Genomic DNA, 16,932 nt, shown 5'->3' on the forward strand with positions numbered 1-16,932 from the left:
ATAAAAAAAAAAGCAAATATCAAGAAACCTACGAAACGAAGCACAGATTTGATCCCCCCCTCTCCTTTTCTCTCTCTAAAACCCTAGCCTCCCTTACTCCTTATTCATCAATTAGGGGGCTGCCATGGATGTTTTCATCCATGGTAAGCCCCTTTTTCCCTTTTATTTTCAGTTTTTAGTTCATTTTCTTGTTTTGTTCAATAAATTAGTATCTCTTTATGAGATTTTCTCAAACCCTTTTATGGGGTTTTTAGTTTCTGTTTTGGAAATCTCCTTCTCCCCTATGGGAGTTGTGAGTATGGTTCTTTGGTTTTTAGGTATGAGAAATTATTCTCATTGGTTGAAGTTCGAGATTCAACCTGAAGAATTAGGGTTTCACAACTTCTGTAAAATTATGGAAGACTATTGGAGTACGTTCATCCCAAAATTTCCGCATCTGCAGATCGTATGCCGAACCAGAGCGAACTCACAGATTGCATTGCTTCAGATGAAGATTTTTTTTAAGGCAAAATTAAGTCAAATCTGCGATGTTTACATTTCTAGGGTGATATGTATTTCTATTAGAATTTTATGTTTTTCAGAAATAACTTGTAAGTGCCGTTTGGCGAAATATTAATGAAATTCCTTTTTTTTCTTTCAAAAAAAAAAAAAGCACAGATTTGATTGACGGAGACCCCTTCTCTCTCCGCGACCGTGACGGAGCCTTTCCGTTTCTGGCAAATTCTCTCTCCTCTCTCTTCTCTTCGACAACGACACCCTCAAACACACACACACATATTTTTCACTCTCTCACTCCTCTTTCTCTCTCTCTCCTCTTTCTCTCTCCTTCAGCCGACATCTCATCTCACAGTAGAGAGAGAAACTAGAGAGAGAAAACATTGCGTTTTTTCAGCTGAAGATGATAATGATGTTTGAGCTCCATTAATGAATGCAGCATCATTCTCAGGTTTTTTTTCACCTTCTTTAACAATTAATGCGATTTTTATTTTTTTTCGGTTTTGTCTCGTCGTATTCAATTCTTAATCTTCGTTTCATCTGATTCGCATCGGTTTTACCGTTCGTGTTTTTAGTCAGAGGAGAGAGAAAAAAGTTTACACTCTGCGATCTTTTCGTTTCTTTCTTTTCAATGTACTTTTATTCGGATTCCTTTTTTTTTTTTCTGTTTATTGATGTGTAAATTGTTTTCACGCTTTTATTTATTTATTTAATTATTAAATTAAATAAAAATCAGATCACTTAGGATTGAAGTAAAGCTAAATCTTGCTTAGATCTGTTTGATATACTCACTTTTCTACATGTTTATTAATTTTCTGAATCACAAATTTTTTTGTTTCTTGATTGCAGATATTTAATCAACAGGAAATTCAGCAATGCAAGGTACTGTCGCATTAGCTGAATTTGGAGATCATAATCGAATTTTTTGATTATTTTTTGCATTGATTTTGACATGTTTTTGTTTGTTTATTGTCGAATTTAGAAGAAAGTATTTTGATCCGAGAAGAAGAGAGAACAAGGAAATCGGAAATTGAAGTTTCTGATGATGGTCCAATAAGAAAAACAAGGATCAAGAGTTTGAAGAAGAAAGCGGTGAATGCTTCAACGAAATTGGCGCATGGCCTCAAGAAAAGAGGCAAGCGAATTGCTGATTGTAAGTTCGCCGCGATCGCCATTGATGATGTTAGGGATGAGAAGGAGGAAGAAGCAGTTGATGCCTTCCGTTTGATTTTGGTGGAAAGGGGTATGCTTCCACATCATCTTGATGATTATCATACCATGCTTAGGTGAGTAATGCGTCTGTTGAAGTACTTATAATTCAGTTATTAGTTAAGTATCTATTTTTTTTTTAAGTTTTTGGTGAGATGTGAATTCTGATGCAAAAACTTCTAGCTGAACGAAATTTGATAATTAAGGTATTTAGTGTTATCATGATCTTGGCATATGATCGAAATTTCACATTGGCCTTCTGTTTGTAAATTGGATTGTTTTTGCAAGGTGTTTCCCATGTTATTTGAAATTGTACAAAGATCGTAACATGAGTTATAATGGTGGTGAGCTTTATCTGTCACAATATGGAGAATGCTCTGAGGTTGCCAAAGTACTTTTCTGAAATTGATAATTAACTTGGAATCTATCTTGGAGCTAACTAGATATGAAAAGATGTGTCACAAGGACTTTGGTTTTGCTTTTCGATGTTCTTGTCTCTCTATGGTGCTCTAGATGTTTGTTGTAAGGAGTTCACAAAACATGTGCACTCTCGATCTGCAATGCATGCGAAAATCCACTCATTATTGTTATCTTGCTATATAATGTAATTAAGGTGTGCAATAAACCCTTGGATCTTAGTAGCATTTTTCATTGAGAAAGCTTCATTAATATATATCTTCTTAGCTGGCAACTTATGGTGTGTTATCTTCACCTAAATTTTCCCGAACTTATCTTATCTGAATTATTAGCCCTAGACATAATTTATCTGAACTTAACTTGTTTAACTAAGCCTTGAAGACTTGAAGTTAATTTATCATATGTTATTAGCCCTGATTGGTTTTGAGCCTGAACTGGAGTTATCTCATTTATTAGCCCTGAACTTTAGCTATTCATACTTCAGTGTACTTAAATTATGTAGCTTATTTATCCTAAAATAATGTGTTTTAAGGTGAGGAGAGCATGGCCTTTACATGCATCCTCCCATATCGTTGTGTGTAGAGAGAAATCATTGGAAAGGTCTCCAATATATACTACGCAGGCTTAGCTATTGTGATGATACATGGAAGATTTGAACTATACTTTTTTTGTCAAGTTGTAGTCCAAGCAACTTCTTATTATCTCCTCCAGATTGGGCCTCATATGGATTCCAAAGGACATGCTCGGTTTAATGGCTAATGTTTGCCACAAAGAGTGCTTGAAGGGTTATCTTAATACTTTCTAGTTTCTAGCTATTCTTTGAAGCATTATTATAGGGGTGAAGGTTTTGAAATGGAATGGAAAGGATGTGATACAATTAAAAATGTAAAAGTTATTTGATTAAGGTAACTTGTGTATTCAATCTCATACACAGAGGTTTTTGATCCACACACCCTCATAGATTGAGATCCCCATACCTCCCCCTCCAGCACCACGTTATGAAATTCTATTCTATACCCGTGGGATTCTCATTGTCATACCATTTGATTGCAATGATTTGAGCCAAAAGCCCCTTAAGAAAATATTTTTTGTTTTCAACCTTTCCCAAGCAAAAACAGAGATAATAAAACTCCCATTGTTCCGAATATAAGCGTTTTTTTTTATGTTTTAGGTTGCTCCAACATAGTAGGCTACTTTCTAGATTTAGTAAGATAAACTTTGAACACCCCCTTAAGACCCTTAAGGAGTGCCCTTCACCAAAACTTCAAAGGAAGTTTGCTTTCATATGCTGTAGTAAAGGTTAAAAAAGTGAAGGAAAAGTAATAAAAGACCCCCAAGGAATTGTCACCTATCTAAGAAGGGCTAGAGCCAAAATATAATGTTTGGATACGCAACAAAAATAAAGGAGGCTCATAGTCTTAAAGATGGTTTTGGGAGACTTTCAGCAAGTTCTTATATATGTCAATTTTATCTCTAGGTGGATTCTCAAAATTATGTCCATCTTGTTGCTTTGTCAAGCATGTGCTCTTTCCTTTGACTAGTTTCAGTAGATGGAGTAATCCTCAAAAAGCAACCTATGGAAAGAATAATGATTTTCAGTTGATCATTAGTCCTAATTTTGACAACTCTGCTGTACAAGAATGACTTTGAGTTCTACAGCTCGTTGATATGTAGTGGCTTAGATTTAGTTTCATTGTGTAAGAGTAATTTCGCCATTGACCAGAATGTGCATTGGGGGTTTTAGTAGAAGCCTAAAGATGATTTGGGTGGAGAGAGCTAACAATAGTATGAAGAAAATGGGTTTTCAGGAGCATATGACACTAGATAGAATGAATAGAGGAAGGATCTTTGGTGACGCTTAGAGGATAGCCAACTCCTTTTAGGATCAAAGCTTTGACATTCTTGTTATTGGTACCTTTGTAGTTAAATGTGTTCTTAGTGTATATATGGAGTATGATATATGTTTAAGCATATGATTATACTAGAGAGACCAATCAAAGAAGGGCACAAGTGTCCAGACGAAATGAAGTTATTTTGGGGCAAACTTAAGGTTGGTTCCCAGGATTTAGGTTTGCCTGTTTTGATCTTCTGGTCGGGTAATTTGTAACTTCAAATTCCATTAGTTTTGATAATGGTCTTAGGTTGGGTCTCAGCGGACGAGTCGAGTTCAATTTTCTTCAGTTTCTTAATAATGCCCTCGGACCTGGTTGCGCGGATGAATGAACGGGTTGGTTTGAATTAGAAAAGTGAAGACTTTTGGTTCCAAATTTCGTGTTGACTTGGATGAGGGATCAAGGGAGTTTCTTTTTGCTATAGTGTATAGGAAAATCCTAAAACTTTTAGTGAGACTATGAATTCCCATGATTCTACTTTTTGGATAAAAGTAGTGAATGAATACTTAAATTCATTTATGGGTAATAATACTCGCTGTGGACTTGGTTTTATTAAAGATGATGATTAAGTGAACTCCCAACCCCTGTATGAGTTGGAGAGACCCGAAACTTATCTGATATACACCAAGCTGTTACAAGTGACTTTTTGAAAGGAACATGAGAATAAATGGAACTTTAGAGAGGAGTATAAAGCAATTTGTCTAAGGTTTCAAACAGATCTTTGGTATCTATTAGTTTGAGTCACTTATCTTTTGTCTTGCTTTTTCTAGAGAACTATTGCAACAACTTTGAACACTTGTTGCTTTAATTCTTGTAAACAACCAAAATGAACTGCTTCTTCTATGTATGTCAAAAGTATTAAACTGAATACTACTTCATTACTGTTTAAGTGAGTGGGGAAATCACTTTTAAGAAAGCTTGTTTAGTACGTGATTGGAAGATCACTCACTTTTTTAAGTCATTATCTATTACAGTTGTTGGTCTTGTTGACATTTTAATGTTTAGAATTTAGAAAATTAAAATGGAAACAATATTGCCCAGGAATTCGTCATGGGTTGTAGAATGCTACCTAATAGTTGTTAGTCAATTACAAATGAATTGTTGAGGGAAGTCATGATTCCTTTGTTTAAGCTATTTATAGATTACTTATGATATTACTGAGCCTATATCTTTTTGTGCTTAAGTTTTTCTAAAATGGCTCATCACTATTAAATTGGCTTAATTTGCTCTTGATCATAATGTTGACTTATGGGTATCCATAATTTGGGTTGGTGGATCCATTTTGGAAATCAGTCACTGGTGAATGAATTTTGGCAATCCTGGTTTCAATTAATGCGAGAGTTAGCCAGGAGATTATTTGTGCTACCGTGCTATGGGTATGGTTAATATAGGGCAATGGCGTGAATTCAAAATATGTTCATGATTTTTTAGACTATTCAGTTTACAGCCTGGGAAAAAAATCTAGAAATGGAATGAATTATGATTCCTCTTACTGTCTAGGCAATTTAATACTCCCTCCGTCCCAAAATATAATTCCCATTTATATTTTGGGTGTCCCAAAATATAGTTCCCATTTCCATATATAGTTCTACATTTTTCCGTAATTTTTCTAGAAAAACCGTGTCCCATCATTTATTTGCTCCTTGAATTTTGTTTTTTTTTCCTTTGTTTACTCAACCAAAATGTTACAATAATGCTCTTTACCAATTATTCTCCATTCTCTCTCCTAAAATCATCTTTTCCCATACAACATTTATTTAAATAAAGAAAAAATCTTATATCTCTCTTAGATTCTACTTGCATAAATTACCGTGAAAAAAGGAAAATGGGAACTATATTTTGGGACGGAGGGAGTAGTTGCCTAAAGAGAACCCTGGATTCATAGATAGTTGGATATGCAAGATAGCTGGATATGCAAGCGGGACATGGAAAGCTGAAGAGTTAGGTATTGGCAACTGGCAATGTCAGGACTCAGCACAATATTCTGCAATCTTAAGGGAATGGCGAGGAACGTGCTAGGGGTAATCACTCATTGGGTAGCATTTTGCAGCTTCCTTCAGCTGTAGTGTAGTAAAGTTCTTGTAGGCTATTGATCATTCACCCTCTGCAAGCAATGTGCTCCCTTGAACAAATATCTTATGAATATGAATTGCAGAAATCAGGTTACAATTAAGAGACTATAGTAAGTGGAACTGGGAGTATATTAGTGATGGAAATAGACATGATGAGGGTGCGACTTGCAAGGAATCAAAATAAGGCTACTAGACTACTAGACCTCTAATTACTTATGTGAGAAGGGGCAAAAGGGGAAACAACAATATGCCATTTCATAGTTTTATGAGCAATTGGAATATCTTCTGATATTTCTGTCAGTTAGTTATTGAGGTTTACTTGTGTAAGAAGTTGTAAGAGGGATACAAATAATTGTGGAAAGGATAGCAGGGAATCATTCTAAAATATTGTGAGAGAGAAAACACCTTGGAGAGAGAGTTGTAATTGGTAGATTTACTCTGAATTTATCATTACAACTTCTACTGTAATTCTGGTCTAGTTTTCTGTTATATTCTTGCTGTGTTTATTTGATTCCTAGAAGAGGGAAGGGAGAGTGTTGATCTGTTCCTGTTTTCTTTTTATGTAACCTTTTTTTTTTTTCTAAATTTTTGAAGTCATACAAACCTAGCTTAAACTATGGCATTGCAGTTAACCAGGCCAGTGATTTAGATGATTAAAATTGAGACCAGCGATCGTGAATGCTTCCTTTAATCGGTTCTTATTTAGAGATTAGTTCTTCCCACATGGCTCATATTAATGGTTTTTATTTCCCTAGTTGAAAAGAGAAAATACCTTTTTGGTAACTTATACGTCTGGTGGTTTTGCCAGAACTCAACCATGTTTTCTAACTTGTAGAGTATTTGGTTTAGCTCCACAGAGCATTGGGAGTAGCTATTCTAAAGCTAAGCTGTACACTACATAAACCCATCTGCATTGAATGAACTTATAGTCAATTAGTCGTGAGCTGATTATTGTTATAATTATCAATTGGCTTGTGATGCTTTTCTGTTCACGAAATATGATTTTCAATTATCAAGAATATAATGACAGTCAACAGACGGAATGTGAAAAGAATGGAAGTACGATGACTTATCTCTCCCCTTAATAATTAGTTCTTCAGTTACACTCTTTAAATCCCATTAGTTTAACTTGAAATTCAATTGTTACTTGTGATATTTTCCTGAACAAGATGTGTCAACTTTGCGCAGATTTTTGAAAGCAAGGAAGTTTGACCTTGATAAAACTGTCCATATGTGGGAAGAAATGATCAAATGGAGGAAAGAAAATGGAGTTGATACTATTATACAGGTAATAATGTCGTCAACAGCAGGCATGTTTTAACACCAGAGAAAGAGAAAATTAACCATTAAGTTCTTGTTGACAAAAGTTAACCCCTCAATTGTAGTTCCAAAGATGAGAATTGTGTTTTTAGAAGATTCTTTCGAGGAGTGTATTTGCTGAACTTTGTGCTACGCTTCTGTTGTCTTGTTTTACAAGCACAATCGCAAGAATACTTTAGTTATTAGCTACCACCTGCTATATATATTTGGTACTAACCCTCCAACTTTTCTGCTATTTTACTGAAGAGAGATGCTTATCATTCAGTCACAGTAACTGTTTTAGTATCCCTGTCTTAATCATCATTACTTCCCTGACATATGCAATGCAACAGCAAGTTATAAAAATGTGTCTCATAATCAAGGTTCCTGGATGCGTGGCTTTTACATGACTAACTTATTCCACCTTCTGTTGAAAGTCACCAATCCATGCATACTTGACTAATATCTGTGGAATTCCTTGCTCTTTAGAAATCCCATATAGGTGAAGTATAAACATGCATTTGTAGAAAATTTTGTGCTGAAGTTTTAAAGAATTGTCAGTGCATTGTTGAGACATATTGGGGATACGTTGCGCTTCAGGCTGCAGGCTGATGTAATTGGTAAGAATGATTGGACAAAGTCTTATTGGAGGGTTGTCGCTATAATTTATGAGACTTGTGTTGATGAGCTAGTTGAAACTGCACAAACTGGACATGAGAATATTTTTCTGGATGTGCAGATTGAAGGACCATTCACGGGGCTGCTTAGTTATTCTGGCATTCTAATATTTTTGTAAATGCTTTTGTTTGAAATAGATAGGCAAGCAGCTACCTGTATCTTGACTTGCTGCAACTGTATATTTCCCTTGTATATTGTGGCTTGTGTCTTCTCTTTTTTGGCAATTTCTTTCAAGCAAAACTGTTTTTAGTAATTCCCTTCTTGCACTGATACGAGCATTAGAAATGATATTGGGTGTCCTATGTGTATCATGAACGTTATGTCAGAGTTACACCCCTATGCCTCCAACGAGTCCCCTGCTCTGGATGGGTACAAGGGGTTCGGTTGTACGCAATCTTACTCTGGAAACAACAAAATTATTGTTTGTAGTTGACCCTTGATCTGATGTTCTACAATAATTAAGCATTGAATTCTGTAAATTCTAGCTAGGCACTTATTTTTCGTCATTATCAGTTACAAAATGAAGAATAGTGAATCATTGACTTCATTAAAATTCGACGACAAAAAAATTGTTACTTTTTGGGCTATGCGACGTCTTTTCTCTATGCTGTATATTTTACAAAGCTTCATTTTGCTTATTTCTGTAGGATTTTTATTATGATGAATTCGAAGAAGTACAGCGATATTATCCTCATGGTTATCATGGTGTAGATAGGGAAGGACGACCTCTTTATATAGAACGAGTTGGCAAGATTGAAATTAGCAAGCTTATGACCGTGACTACAGTAGAGCGCTTTTTAAGATATCATGTACAAGGATTTGAAAAGGCTTTTGCTGAGAAATTTCCAGCTTGTTCCATTGCTGCCAAGAGACATATTGATTCTTCAACTACAATATTGGACGTGCATGGGGTGGTATGGATGATATGTGAAAAAAGTCTTCTAGCATGATTCATGCAAGCAAAATTTCATTTTCTGAGTTCTTATTAGCTCTTCGATTTTTGTAGAATTGGATGAGCTTTGGTAAAGTTGCTCTTGATCTTATAAAGAACATTCAAAAAGTTGATGGTGACAATTACCCCGAGGTAGGTTGCTTCATTTCTTTAGGCATATACTTCCCCCGTTCTTAAATGAGTGTTACCTTGAGTACATTGACACTATGCATCAACTAAATTCGACTCTATTTTCTCGTAATTGTATAAAGGAAAAAATAGTCAAGTGAGATTTTGCTAGATTAATCTCAATATATGTACTTTTAAAATATCAACTATTTTTATAATTTTTACTTGTGCGCAATCAAAGATATTAATGATCAAGGAAAGTGAATGCAACACTTATTTAGGAAAGGAGGAAGTATTTATTTTGTACCAATCTAAATGGTATGGACAATTGGACATATGCTCATCTTGTCTACCCTACCCTCAAAATATCTGCAGACTCTGCATCAAATGTTTATCATAAATGCCGGTGCTGGATTCAAGATGATATGGAATACTGTGAAAAGCTTTATTGATGCCAAGACTGCCTCAAAGATACATGTATGTTCTACTCTGCATATATACAACCTTTAGAGATTGTGAAGTTTTTTTTTAATCTGTTATTTTGTGTTACATGGCACTCTTAATATGTCTTAATTGGCAGGTTTTGGGCAACAAATTTCACAGCAAGTTGATGGAATCTGTAGATTCCAGGTGGGATTTTCTTTCATTCTATTGCTGCACTTTTTCTTGCTTGGTCAAAATAAAGCAATTGTCAGTCTCTGGTTTCAGAAGCTGATATCTGCGCCATCTTTCTGCAGCCAATTGCCTAATTTTATGGGTGGAACTTGCTCTTGCCCTGGTGGGTGTCTTAGATATCAGAAGGGACCCTGGAATGATCCAGAAATAACGAAAGTAAGATACTTTCCCTTGGATTATCACTGGGAATTTCTTTTCGTCTTTGTTGTTGGACTCAAAAGTTTTAAAGTGGAAAGTGGATGACCATGTCAATGTTTGCAGCTGGTGCATGCTCAAGAAATTATGTATTTGAAGAGAACCACAAGCTCTTCTGATTGTGAAGATCTTAAATCTAAGTTACTTGCTCGTAAGGTATTGTGCAAATTATTATTAACGTCATGAACCTACTTTGTTTCAAAATTTTGTAGCAATATTTTAAGTTAATGGATGTTGCTCACGCAGGCTATGCGAAATGACATGGCTTTTGCTGATGTGGGTCCTGACTTAGATGGCGAGATTCCTAGTGGTGCAGCATTAGTGGACGACAAAGTAATTTTTTCAAGTCTTGGTCAATTCTCTCATTCCTCACCTAATCTCGAGGAAGGGGTTGTTCCTGCTAATGGATGGCTTTTACAATATAGTTGCTTATCATTCTGATTTGATATGAGTTTTCAATTATTTCTGCAATTGATATGTAACGAGTTGGTTACCAATGGGATATCCTGGGTCAGTGTGATACGATGCAACATCTAACCTAGTTACTAATCTTGCATTTACATGGTTAGACATGCAATGAAATTATTTATGCAGTTTTCTGATTGGTCATCAAATTTAATAATTATCTGAAGTGTGCAAAAAGCACATGCTCTTCTCACACCAATATGAATGCTTTTGCTACTAGATGACATAGAGCTATGCTATTCTTGAAGGTTTGTACACATATCTGAAAATACATATTCATTTGTCTCTTATCTTAACCTTCCTCAGGTAAGAGTGGGTGAATCTTCGAGCATTGGCAACCCAGTAGAAGTGGTGAGCACTGACGCCGGAGTTGAAGAGACTAATACAAGTATAAGATCTTTCCTCTTTTCACTTCTATATACTGGGATGATTATTTTAAGTAGGATTATTCGGTAGTATACTTCTATATGAGTAATTAAGCAAAGCTTCTGCTCTGCATTTTTCTCTGTATCACGATTCAGCTTTGCCTATCAACTCTGTATGTCAAACAGTCAAAGCGACAAAGCCCTTGTACAGGGTACAGGCAATGAGGAAATATTATGTATGAATATGTCAATTAATTTGTCTTGGCGATTTTGTAGCTTGCAGGTCACATCACTTATATTAGCAGACTTTTATCTTAGTAGAGGTGGCAACTGGTCTTGGTTGACCCTAGCCCACCCTACCCAGCTCAGGATTTGAGCCACCTGGGTCAGGCCCGGTCTCAGTCCAACACACCCCGATCAACCTAGTGGATGGGTTGGGGTTGAGCTTCTACTCTACCAACTCGCTTCAACCTGGCCCATGTTGATTTTGTCCAGTTAACCTGGTTATCCTTGACCCAATATTTTATTTGAATACTTCATCTGTTTTTTTAATTGCAACATTTCCCTCAGTTACAATGTTTCATATTAATTCCAAACATTTCCTTATTTGCTAATATTTTCTGTCTCTCTCTCTATCTATCTCTCACTCTCATGACATGGATCCTATTTTCTTTATCTTCCTCCTTCACATGGGTTTCTTAAAAAATATGCCTATAGAGTTATGTTGCAATTTAGAGCAGAGGAAGTAATTTTTTTGGACCAATCCAATTCCCAACCCGGCCAGCAATCTGGCACACCCACATTTTCGTTCTTTTCTTTTTTGATGGCACACCTGCATGTCTTATTGTGTGGTCTCGTGTCTGGTATTCCCAACCTGGCCCACCCATTGGCCACCTCTACTCAGAAGTATTCCCTAGAAAAACCAATTGAGGGGTTGGGCGGGAGCATATCCATAATCCATTACACTTGAGTGAAAGAATTTCTTTTACAATACATATAAACTTTGTTTTTATAAGATGGAATGGAGATAAAAGGAGGGAATGGGGAGAGAGGGGATGAGTTCCCTTGTTTGGATAAGGGGTTGGGAGAAGGAAGGGGAGGGAGGGATAACCCCCCCCCCCCCCCCCCCCTTTTTTTTTTTTTTTAATAAACAACACCACTCCAAAATTGGATAGATCTGCAGGGAAAATGGAGCTCCACCTTTCCCCTCCCCTTCCTCCTCTTTCCTTCCCCTTCCTTTCCCTTCTATCTTGTTGTCCAATCAAAGTGTAAAAGTTTTCCAAAGTTAAAGTCCAATCAACTTTTTCTCCCTTGTGATAAAGATATTTATTGATAAAGCTAACAGGCACATTAGCAGAGGACCAGGTATCCTTTTTAGAGAGGTATTAAATGGATTGCAGATGACACGGAACGTGAATCACATATATTCGGAGCACAAACATGATATGACTCCATAAAGATGCTAGCAATACAACATTATCCCACAAAGACTGACAGCTAGAACTTGTACAACCAAAGATCTTCGTACTTTTTGACCATACCAACCCCACAGAAACATTTAAGCTCAACCCTTGTGGTAGACTAGAATTTTCAGGATGTGGGATATGATAGGAAAAATGGGGTACAAAGCTCTTTGTATAGATGTTTACCAAAAATGATGGTATGGCTGTCATCATTTGATCTTGATTAGATACTCTGCTTCTGAACATCCTGGACATTTCTTCCTTTTATTCATCCCATTATTTGCATACTGGAGATTTTAGCTCCAGGAGGGTCTGACTTCTGAGTGACATTCTGATCCCCATTATTGAAATCTTTTTAAAAGTTGTGCCATGAAATGAAAGCTAGACCATAGATGCACGATGATACATTAGAGGACGAACCATATGCACTAACATAGATGCAAGATGATACATTAGAGGACAAACCCTAATGAGGTCTTAATCCAAGTAATCCAATCATGTCGTCCTCAGGAAATGCCTGATTTTCTTTGACCTTAGGTTTCCAAATCTCATTGGATTATGGTAAATAGGAAGTATATGTTTGTTTCGAGGTGCTCTTGTAAAGAGCTACGAGAAAACATCACTTTCCCTTATCAAGCTCACCAATTTCAAACTGCTTCAAATACTTGCGACAGCGAATTTGTGAGCCCTTCCAACTCCAATCTAAGGACCTTCTTGGAGATGGAAATTTCACTATGAAACGAAATCAATCTAGCAAGCAATTGGAGCATATTGCTGTGTAGGGAGATGGTACAGAAAAAGTAAGAGTAAAACCTCTCCCATTTCAAGGGTCTCCTTAGAATTCAGACTTATCTCCAGTACCAACAGTTATACCAAGTATATGCTTGACCTAGGGAAGGTATAGTGAATTATGACAGAAATCTTTACAGACTTGGGAGGCATATCCTAGCATTTCCTCTGAGGTGCCAAATTGACTCTGGTTTAGAGAGAATCCTGTTAGCCCTATGAAGCTCAATCGAAAAGGCTTCCAGTAAGTTCTAGAAATACCTATTCGGTTCAAACTATCTTTTTTTTTCTTCTTTTCAAGATGGAAAAAACTAATGAGTTACTTCTAAATTTTTTTTTTGCACTAATATACCTTTTCCTTTCACCTTTAGTCTTATAACTTGGGGTCCGAAGTGAGACTCACATCACATAAACTGACATGGAGCTATCTGTCCTGTCCTCAGTCCCTAGCTTTATAGGTGAGTGGGGATTTTTCACTGGGGAGGACTAGTTATGAACTTAATTGAGAATAATTTCCATACTTCTTATCCAATATGGGTTTCCAGCATTTCTTGTGGTTTAGCTGGGCCCTTGAAAACACTTTCTCTACTTCTGTATCTAGCTTTTCTTATGTTTTGGTCAGTCCATGATTAGCTGGACGGGATAAGTCTTGTAAACTCACTCACTCAGATTGAGAGTAACTTCCTGTCCCGAAGTGCGTTCTTGAAAGTTATGATGATTATGAAACCCACATTTACTACCTACTTAGCATCTCTGATGATCTGTTCAGTTTTGTTAAATCATGATCAGCTGCATTTGTCATTGACACAGATTGAAAGTAACTTACCTGCTTGACAATTGAGCTTTGATAGTTATGCCGCTTATGTCCTTAACCGTGGTTAAGCTCATTGTTAATTTACTTATATTGATTGGAGAATTTTGCACAGCTAATTTGGAAGTTTTGGACAGATCATACTTTTGAAAGGAGCGTAGAAGCTACGCCTTTGACAGTCATTTCCCATGTGAGAAGTTCACCAGCTGAATTCGTATGCAAATTTTTTGCATGCCTGCATATTTTATTTCGGTCCTTAGGAAAACTGTGGGTGCTTAGACCAGAAGAAAAGCAGCCGAAGCTTCAGCGAGAGCCTGTTGACTTCACAACGAGCCTGTCAGAAGGCTTGAAGGGTCCTATTGTTGCTCAGAAGATTGATGACTCTATGCTTAATCCTTGCTGGCAAAGGCTCCAGCATTTAGAGCAGTTGGTTACAGATCTTATAAATAAACCTTCAAGAATCCCTCCAGATAAGGAAGATACTATCGTTGAGTCACTGAATAGAATTAAAGCCATAGAGCAAGACTTGCAGAAGACAAAGAAGGTAAAGAGTACTATAAGTCTACCTGCTGAGATGTATTTGTTGAGCTATTAAGAAGTTAACACCTCTTTTTTGCCTTTGGAACAGGCTCTGTTTGCAACAGCATCAAAGCAAGTAGAGCTGGCTGCGTCACTGGAAAGTCTTAAGGAAAGCAACATGCATGTAAGACTTCATCTTTTGGAATAAGTTAAACCGAGATCTACATGTATTCCATACTGTACCTCATTTATAATTTATCAACATTTTTTTTAAATATTTATTATCGTTGTCACACGCAAAAAGGAAAAGGGATATGAAATTCACATTCGACAATTGATAGGCCCTATTGAATTTAATTAGAGTAGTAGTTTCCTTAGTGGCACATTTAGTTGAGTAAGTTTTGAATTTTGGTCAAGTGCAAAATAGAAAGATCCCTATTGAAGATGCCATACTATTTATCAAGTGTCATAAATTCGTAATTAATTGTCTAGGTTTCTGTTTTGTGTTTTTTGGCAATTAATCATCTCTATAGTCCATATGAATATGACAAAAATAACATGTCAATCTGTGTTATTAACACTTAGTTGTTACTTAATCTTTCCACGTTTAGCCTCTTAGGGATATGTCATTTTTCATAAAAAATACAGTTTTAATTTAAGTTGAGGTATACCAAATGCTGCTAATAGAATGAGTTTTTTAACATATCTATACAAATATATTAAAAGGCGTGCGAAAACAAGAAACTGTGCCACGTGGCGCTCTCTCCCTAGGGAGTTTTAGTTCATGTAATCCATGTACAATAAAAAAATTAAGAAATTGCATAGTATAGGGTTTGATCCCGAGACCTCAAGTACATATACTAAAGTTTTAACCAATAGACTAAGTTGTATTTAATGTTATTATCATAAAGTATTATACTAATAAATGAATTTTTTTCTTACCCGGGACATAGCCCGGGCCTAAAAACTAGTTTTTCTATCAAATACTGGGGATTAAAACTATCAATGAGAAAACAAAATGTAACTGAAAAATACAACTTTTATTGTTATTATTGAATTAGTAGGGAATTCCAAAAGAATTGAATTGAAATTTGTTGGTGTTATTTTAAAATAAGACATAAAAGGAAATGAATAGTTTATTCAGAAGATGACATGTGTCATCTTGGATAGTTGTTTATAAATGCTAGGTATAGATTAATAGTTACAACAAAATCTTTAGAAGTGAGGCAATTTTGGTAGAATGCAGAGTCAGGTGCAGTTATTTGCTGAAATCCGTACGTTCTTTAATACCTAACAGTGCCTAGAAGAGAATGGCCATTGCTAACTGGAAACGGCAAGAACAGCACAGATGATGTGAGATGAACAAGTAACTTTTCTTGTGTAAACATAGCTACAGACCATTTGCATCTTGGGCAGTTCTTATAAAGTGAAATCAGAAGATGCAAGTGTATGTGGCTGTATGGCTTTTCTTATTCATGCATCTCTTTAGATACAGCTGCTTGAAACGTTGTTTAGTACCGCCCCATGTTTGTACACTATCTACTGGTTTTTAGAGAGTATTTGAACTTAAAACAGTTCTTTTTATGTTCATTTTATGTGTAGCTATAATGTTTTTCGTGATCCAAAGTAAGATGTATGCTTGAAATCTCCGTATACTGAGATCAGAGTTCTTCGTTACAGGGACAAACAACCTGTTGGAGAAGACGTTACAGGCCTGCTCTTTCAGAAAGTAGATAAGATGATGTTAAAATAGTATTGTGTAGTTCTTTATCAACGAGTGTCACTTCTCTCAACAAAGGTTTTGCTGACTGAGGGTTGCAAATTCTTGCAGCTGGTAAGTTTACTTGTGCCCTTTGCCGCTACTTGTCCTCCTCTTCCCTCTCTGAATAACTTTTATTTCTATGTTTTAATTTTCTTGCAGGTCTTTTTACTTTATTGCTTCGACTGCTAGGAGTGAACTCCGGTACAGTGCAGTCATTTCACAGTATTATGTGTGAATAGCTAACTAGATTTTGCTTTGTGTGAATAGCTCGGCCATACAAATTTCAAAAATAGAGATTTTAGGTTAGTTTTTGAGGGAACGATACATAAATACTGTTTTCACCAAAGAACTTGAGAATAACATAATGATGTAACAATAGATATGGCCTATTTTTGTATTAGAAAGGGAAAGCCTATAAGATCTGGCAAGGGATTGAGAATAACTTTGGCCCTCATTCCCTTTTAACATTATTATAGTAAATTTCTTGCATTTTCAGATTCATTTCTCTATAAAATCTCTAAATTTTTATAATAGTGTTTTATGTGCAATTTTATCATATAGCCAGCGACGACAGGAGCTGGCGTGTGACGTACACTCTCATCTATAAGTCGTTGGCATATTGATGGCACTTGGCACACATGGTTTGTGGAGCGCGTGCAGGCCCCACAATGTGCTGATGTACGTTAGTACGTATACTTGAGCACTGGGTTTTACATATTACCATAAGAATTTGTTAAAACAGCTGGGTTATTAGCGAATTTATTAGTGG

At 36.1% G+C, this 16,932-nt stretch overlaps 1 protein-coding gene across 3 annotated transcripts; it reads left to right on the forward strand.

The window, feature by feature from the left end:
• Window positions 1-639: 639 nt before the first annotated feature.
• LOC104899511 (phosphatidylinositol/phosphatidylcholine transfer protein SFH9) lies at window positions 640-16,694 on the forward strand. 3 transcript variants are annotated; one of them, XM_010686709.4, is made up of 16 exons: window positions 640-946; window positions 1,345-1,377; window positions 1,478-1,781; window positions 7,274-7,373; window positions 8,710-8,976; window positions 9,069-9,146; window positions 9,498-9,599; window positions 9,703-9,752; window positions 9,860-9,953; window positions 10,059-10,148; window positions 10,239-10,325; window positions 10,764-10,845; window positions 14,020-14,426; window positions 14,511-14,585; window positions 16,082-16,235; window positions 16,323-16,694. In XM_010686709.4, exons 2-15 carry the CDS (start codon window positions 1,371-1,373, stop codon window positions 16,136-16,138), a joined length of 1,800 nt encoding a protein of 599 aa, XP_010685011.2. In that variant the 5' UTR covers window positions 640-946; window positions 1,345-1,370; the 3' UTR covers window positions 16,139-16,235; window positions 16,323-16,694. The 3 variants fall into 3 exon arrangements, with proteins under 3 accessions (XP_010685011.2, XP_010685012.2, XP_057252098.1); XM_010686710.4 differs by having other exon boundaries at window positions 1,481-1,781; XM_057396115.1 differs by lacking the exon at window positions 640-946 and adding an exon at window positions 1,028-1,128.
• The last annotated feature ends 238 nt before the right edge of the window (window positions 16,695-16,932 follow it).

Source organism: Beta vulgaris, chromosome 7 (genome assembly GCF_026745355.1).
Source record: "Beta vulgaris subsp. vulgaris cultivar EL10 chromosome 7, EL10.2, whole genome shotgun sequence".
NCBI classification, from domain to species: domain Eukaryota; kingdom Viridiplantae; phylum Streptophyta; class Magnoliopsida; order Caryophyllales; family Amaranthaceae; genus Beta; species Beta vulgaris.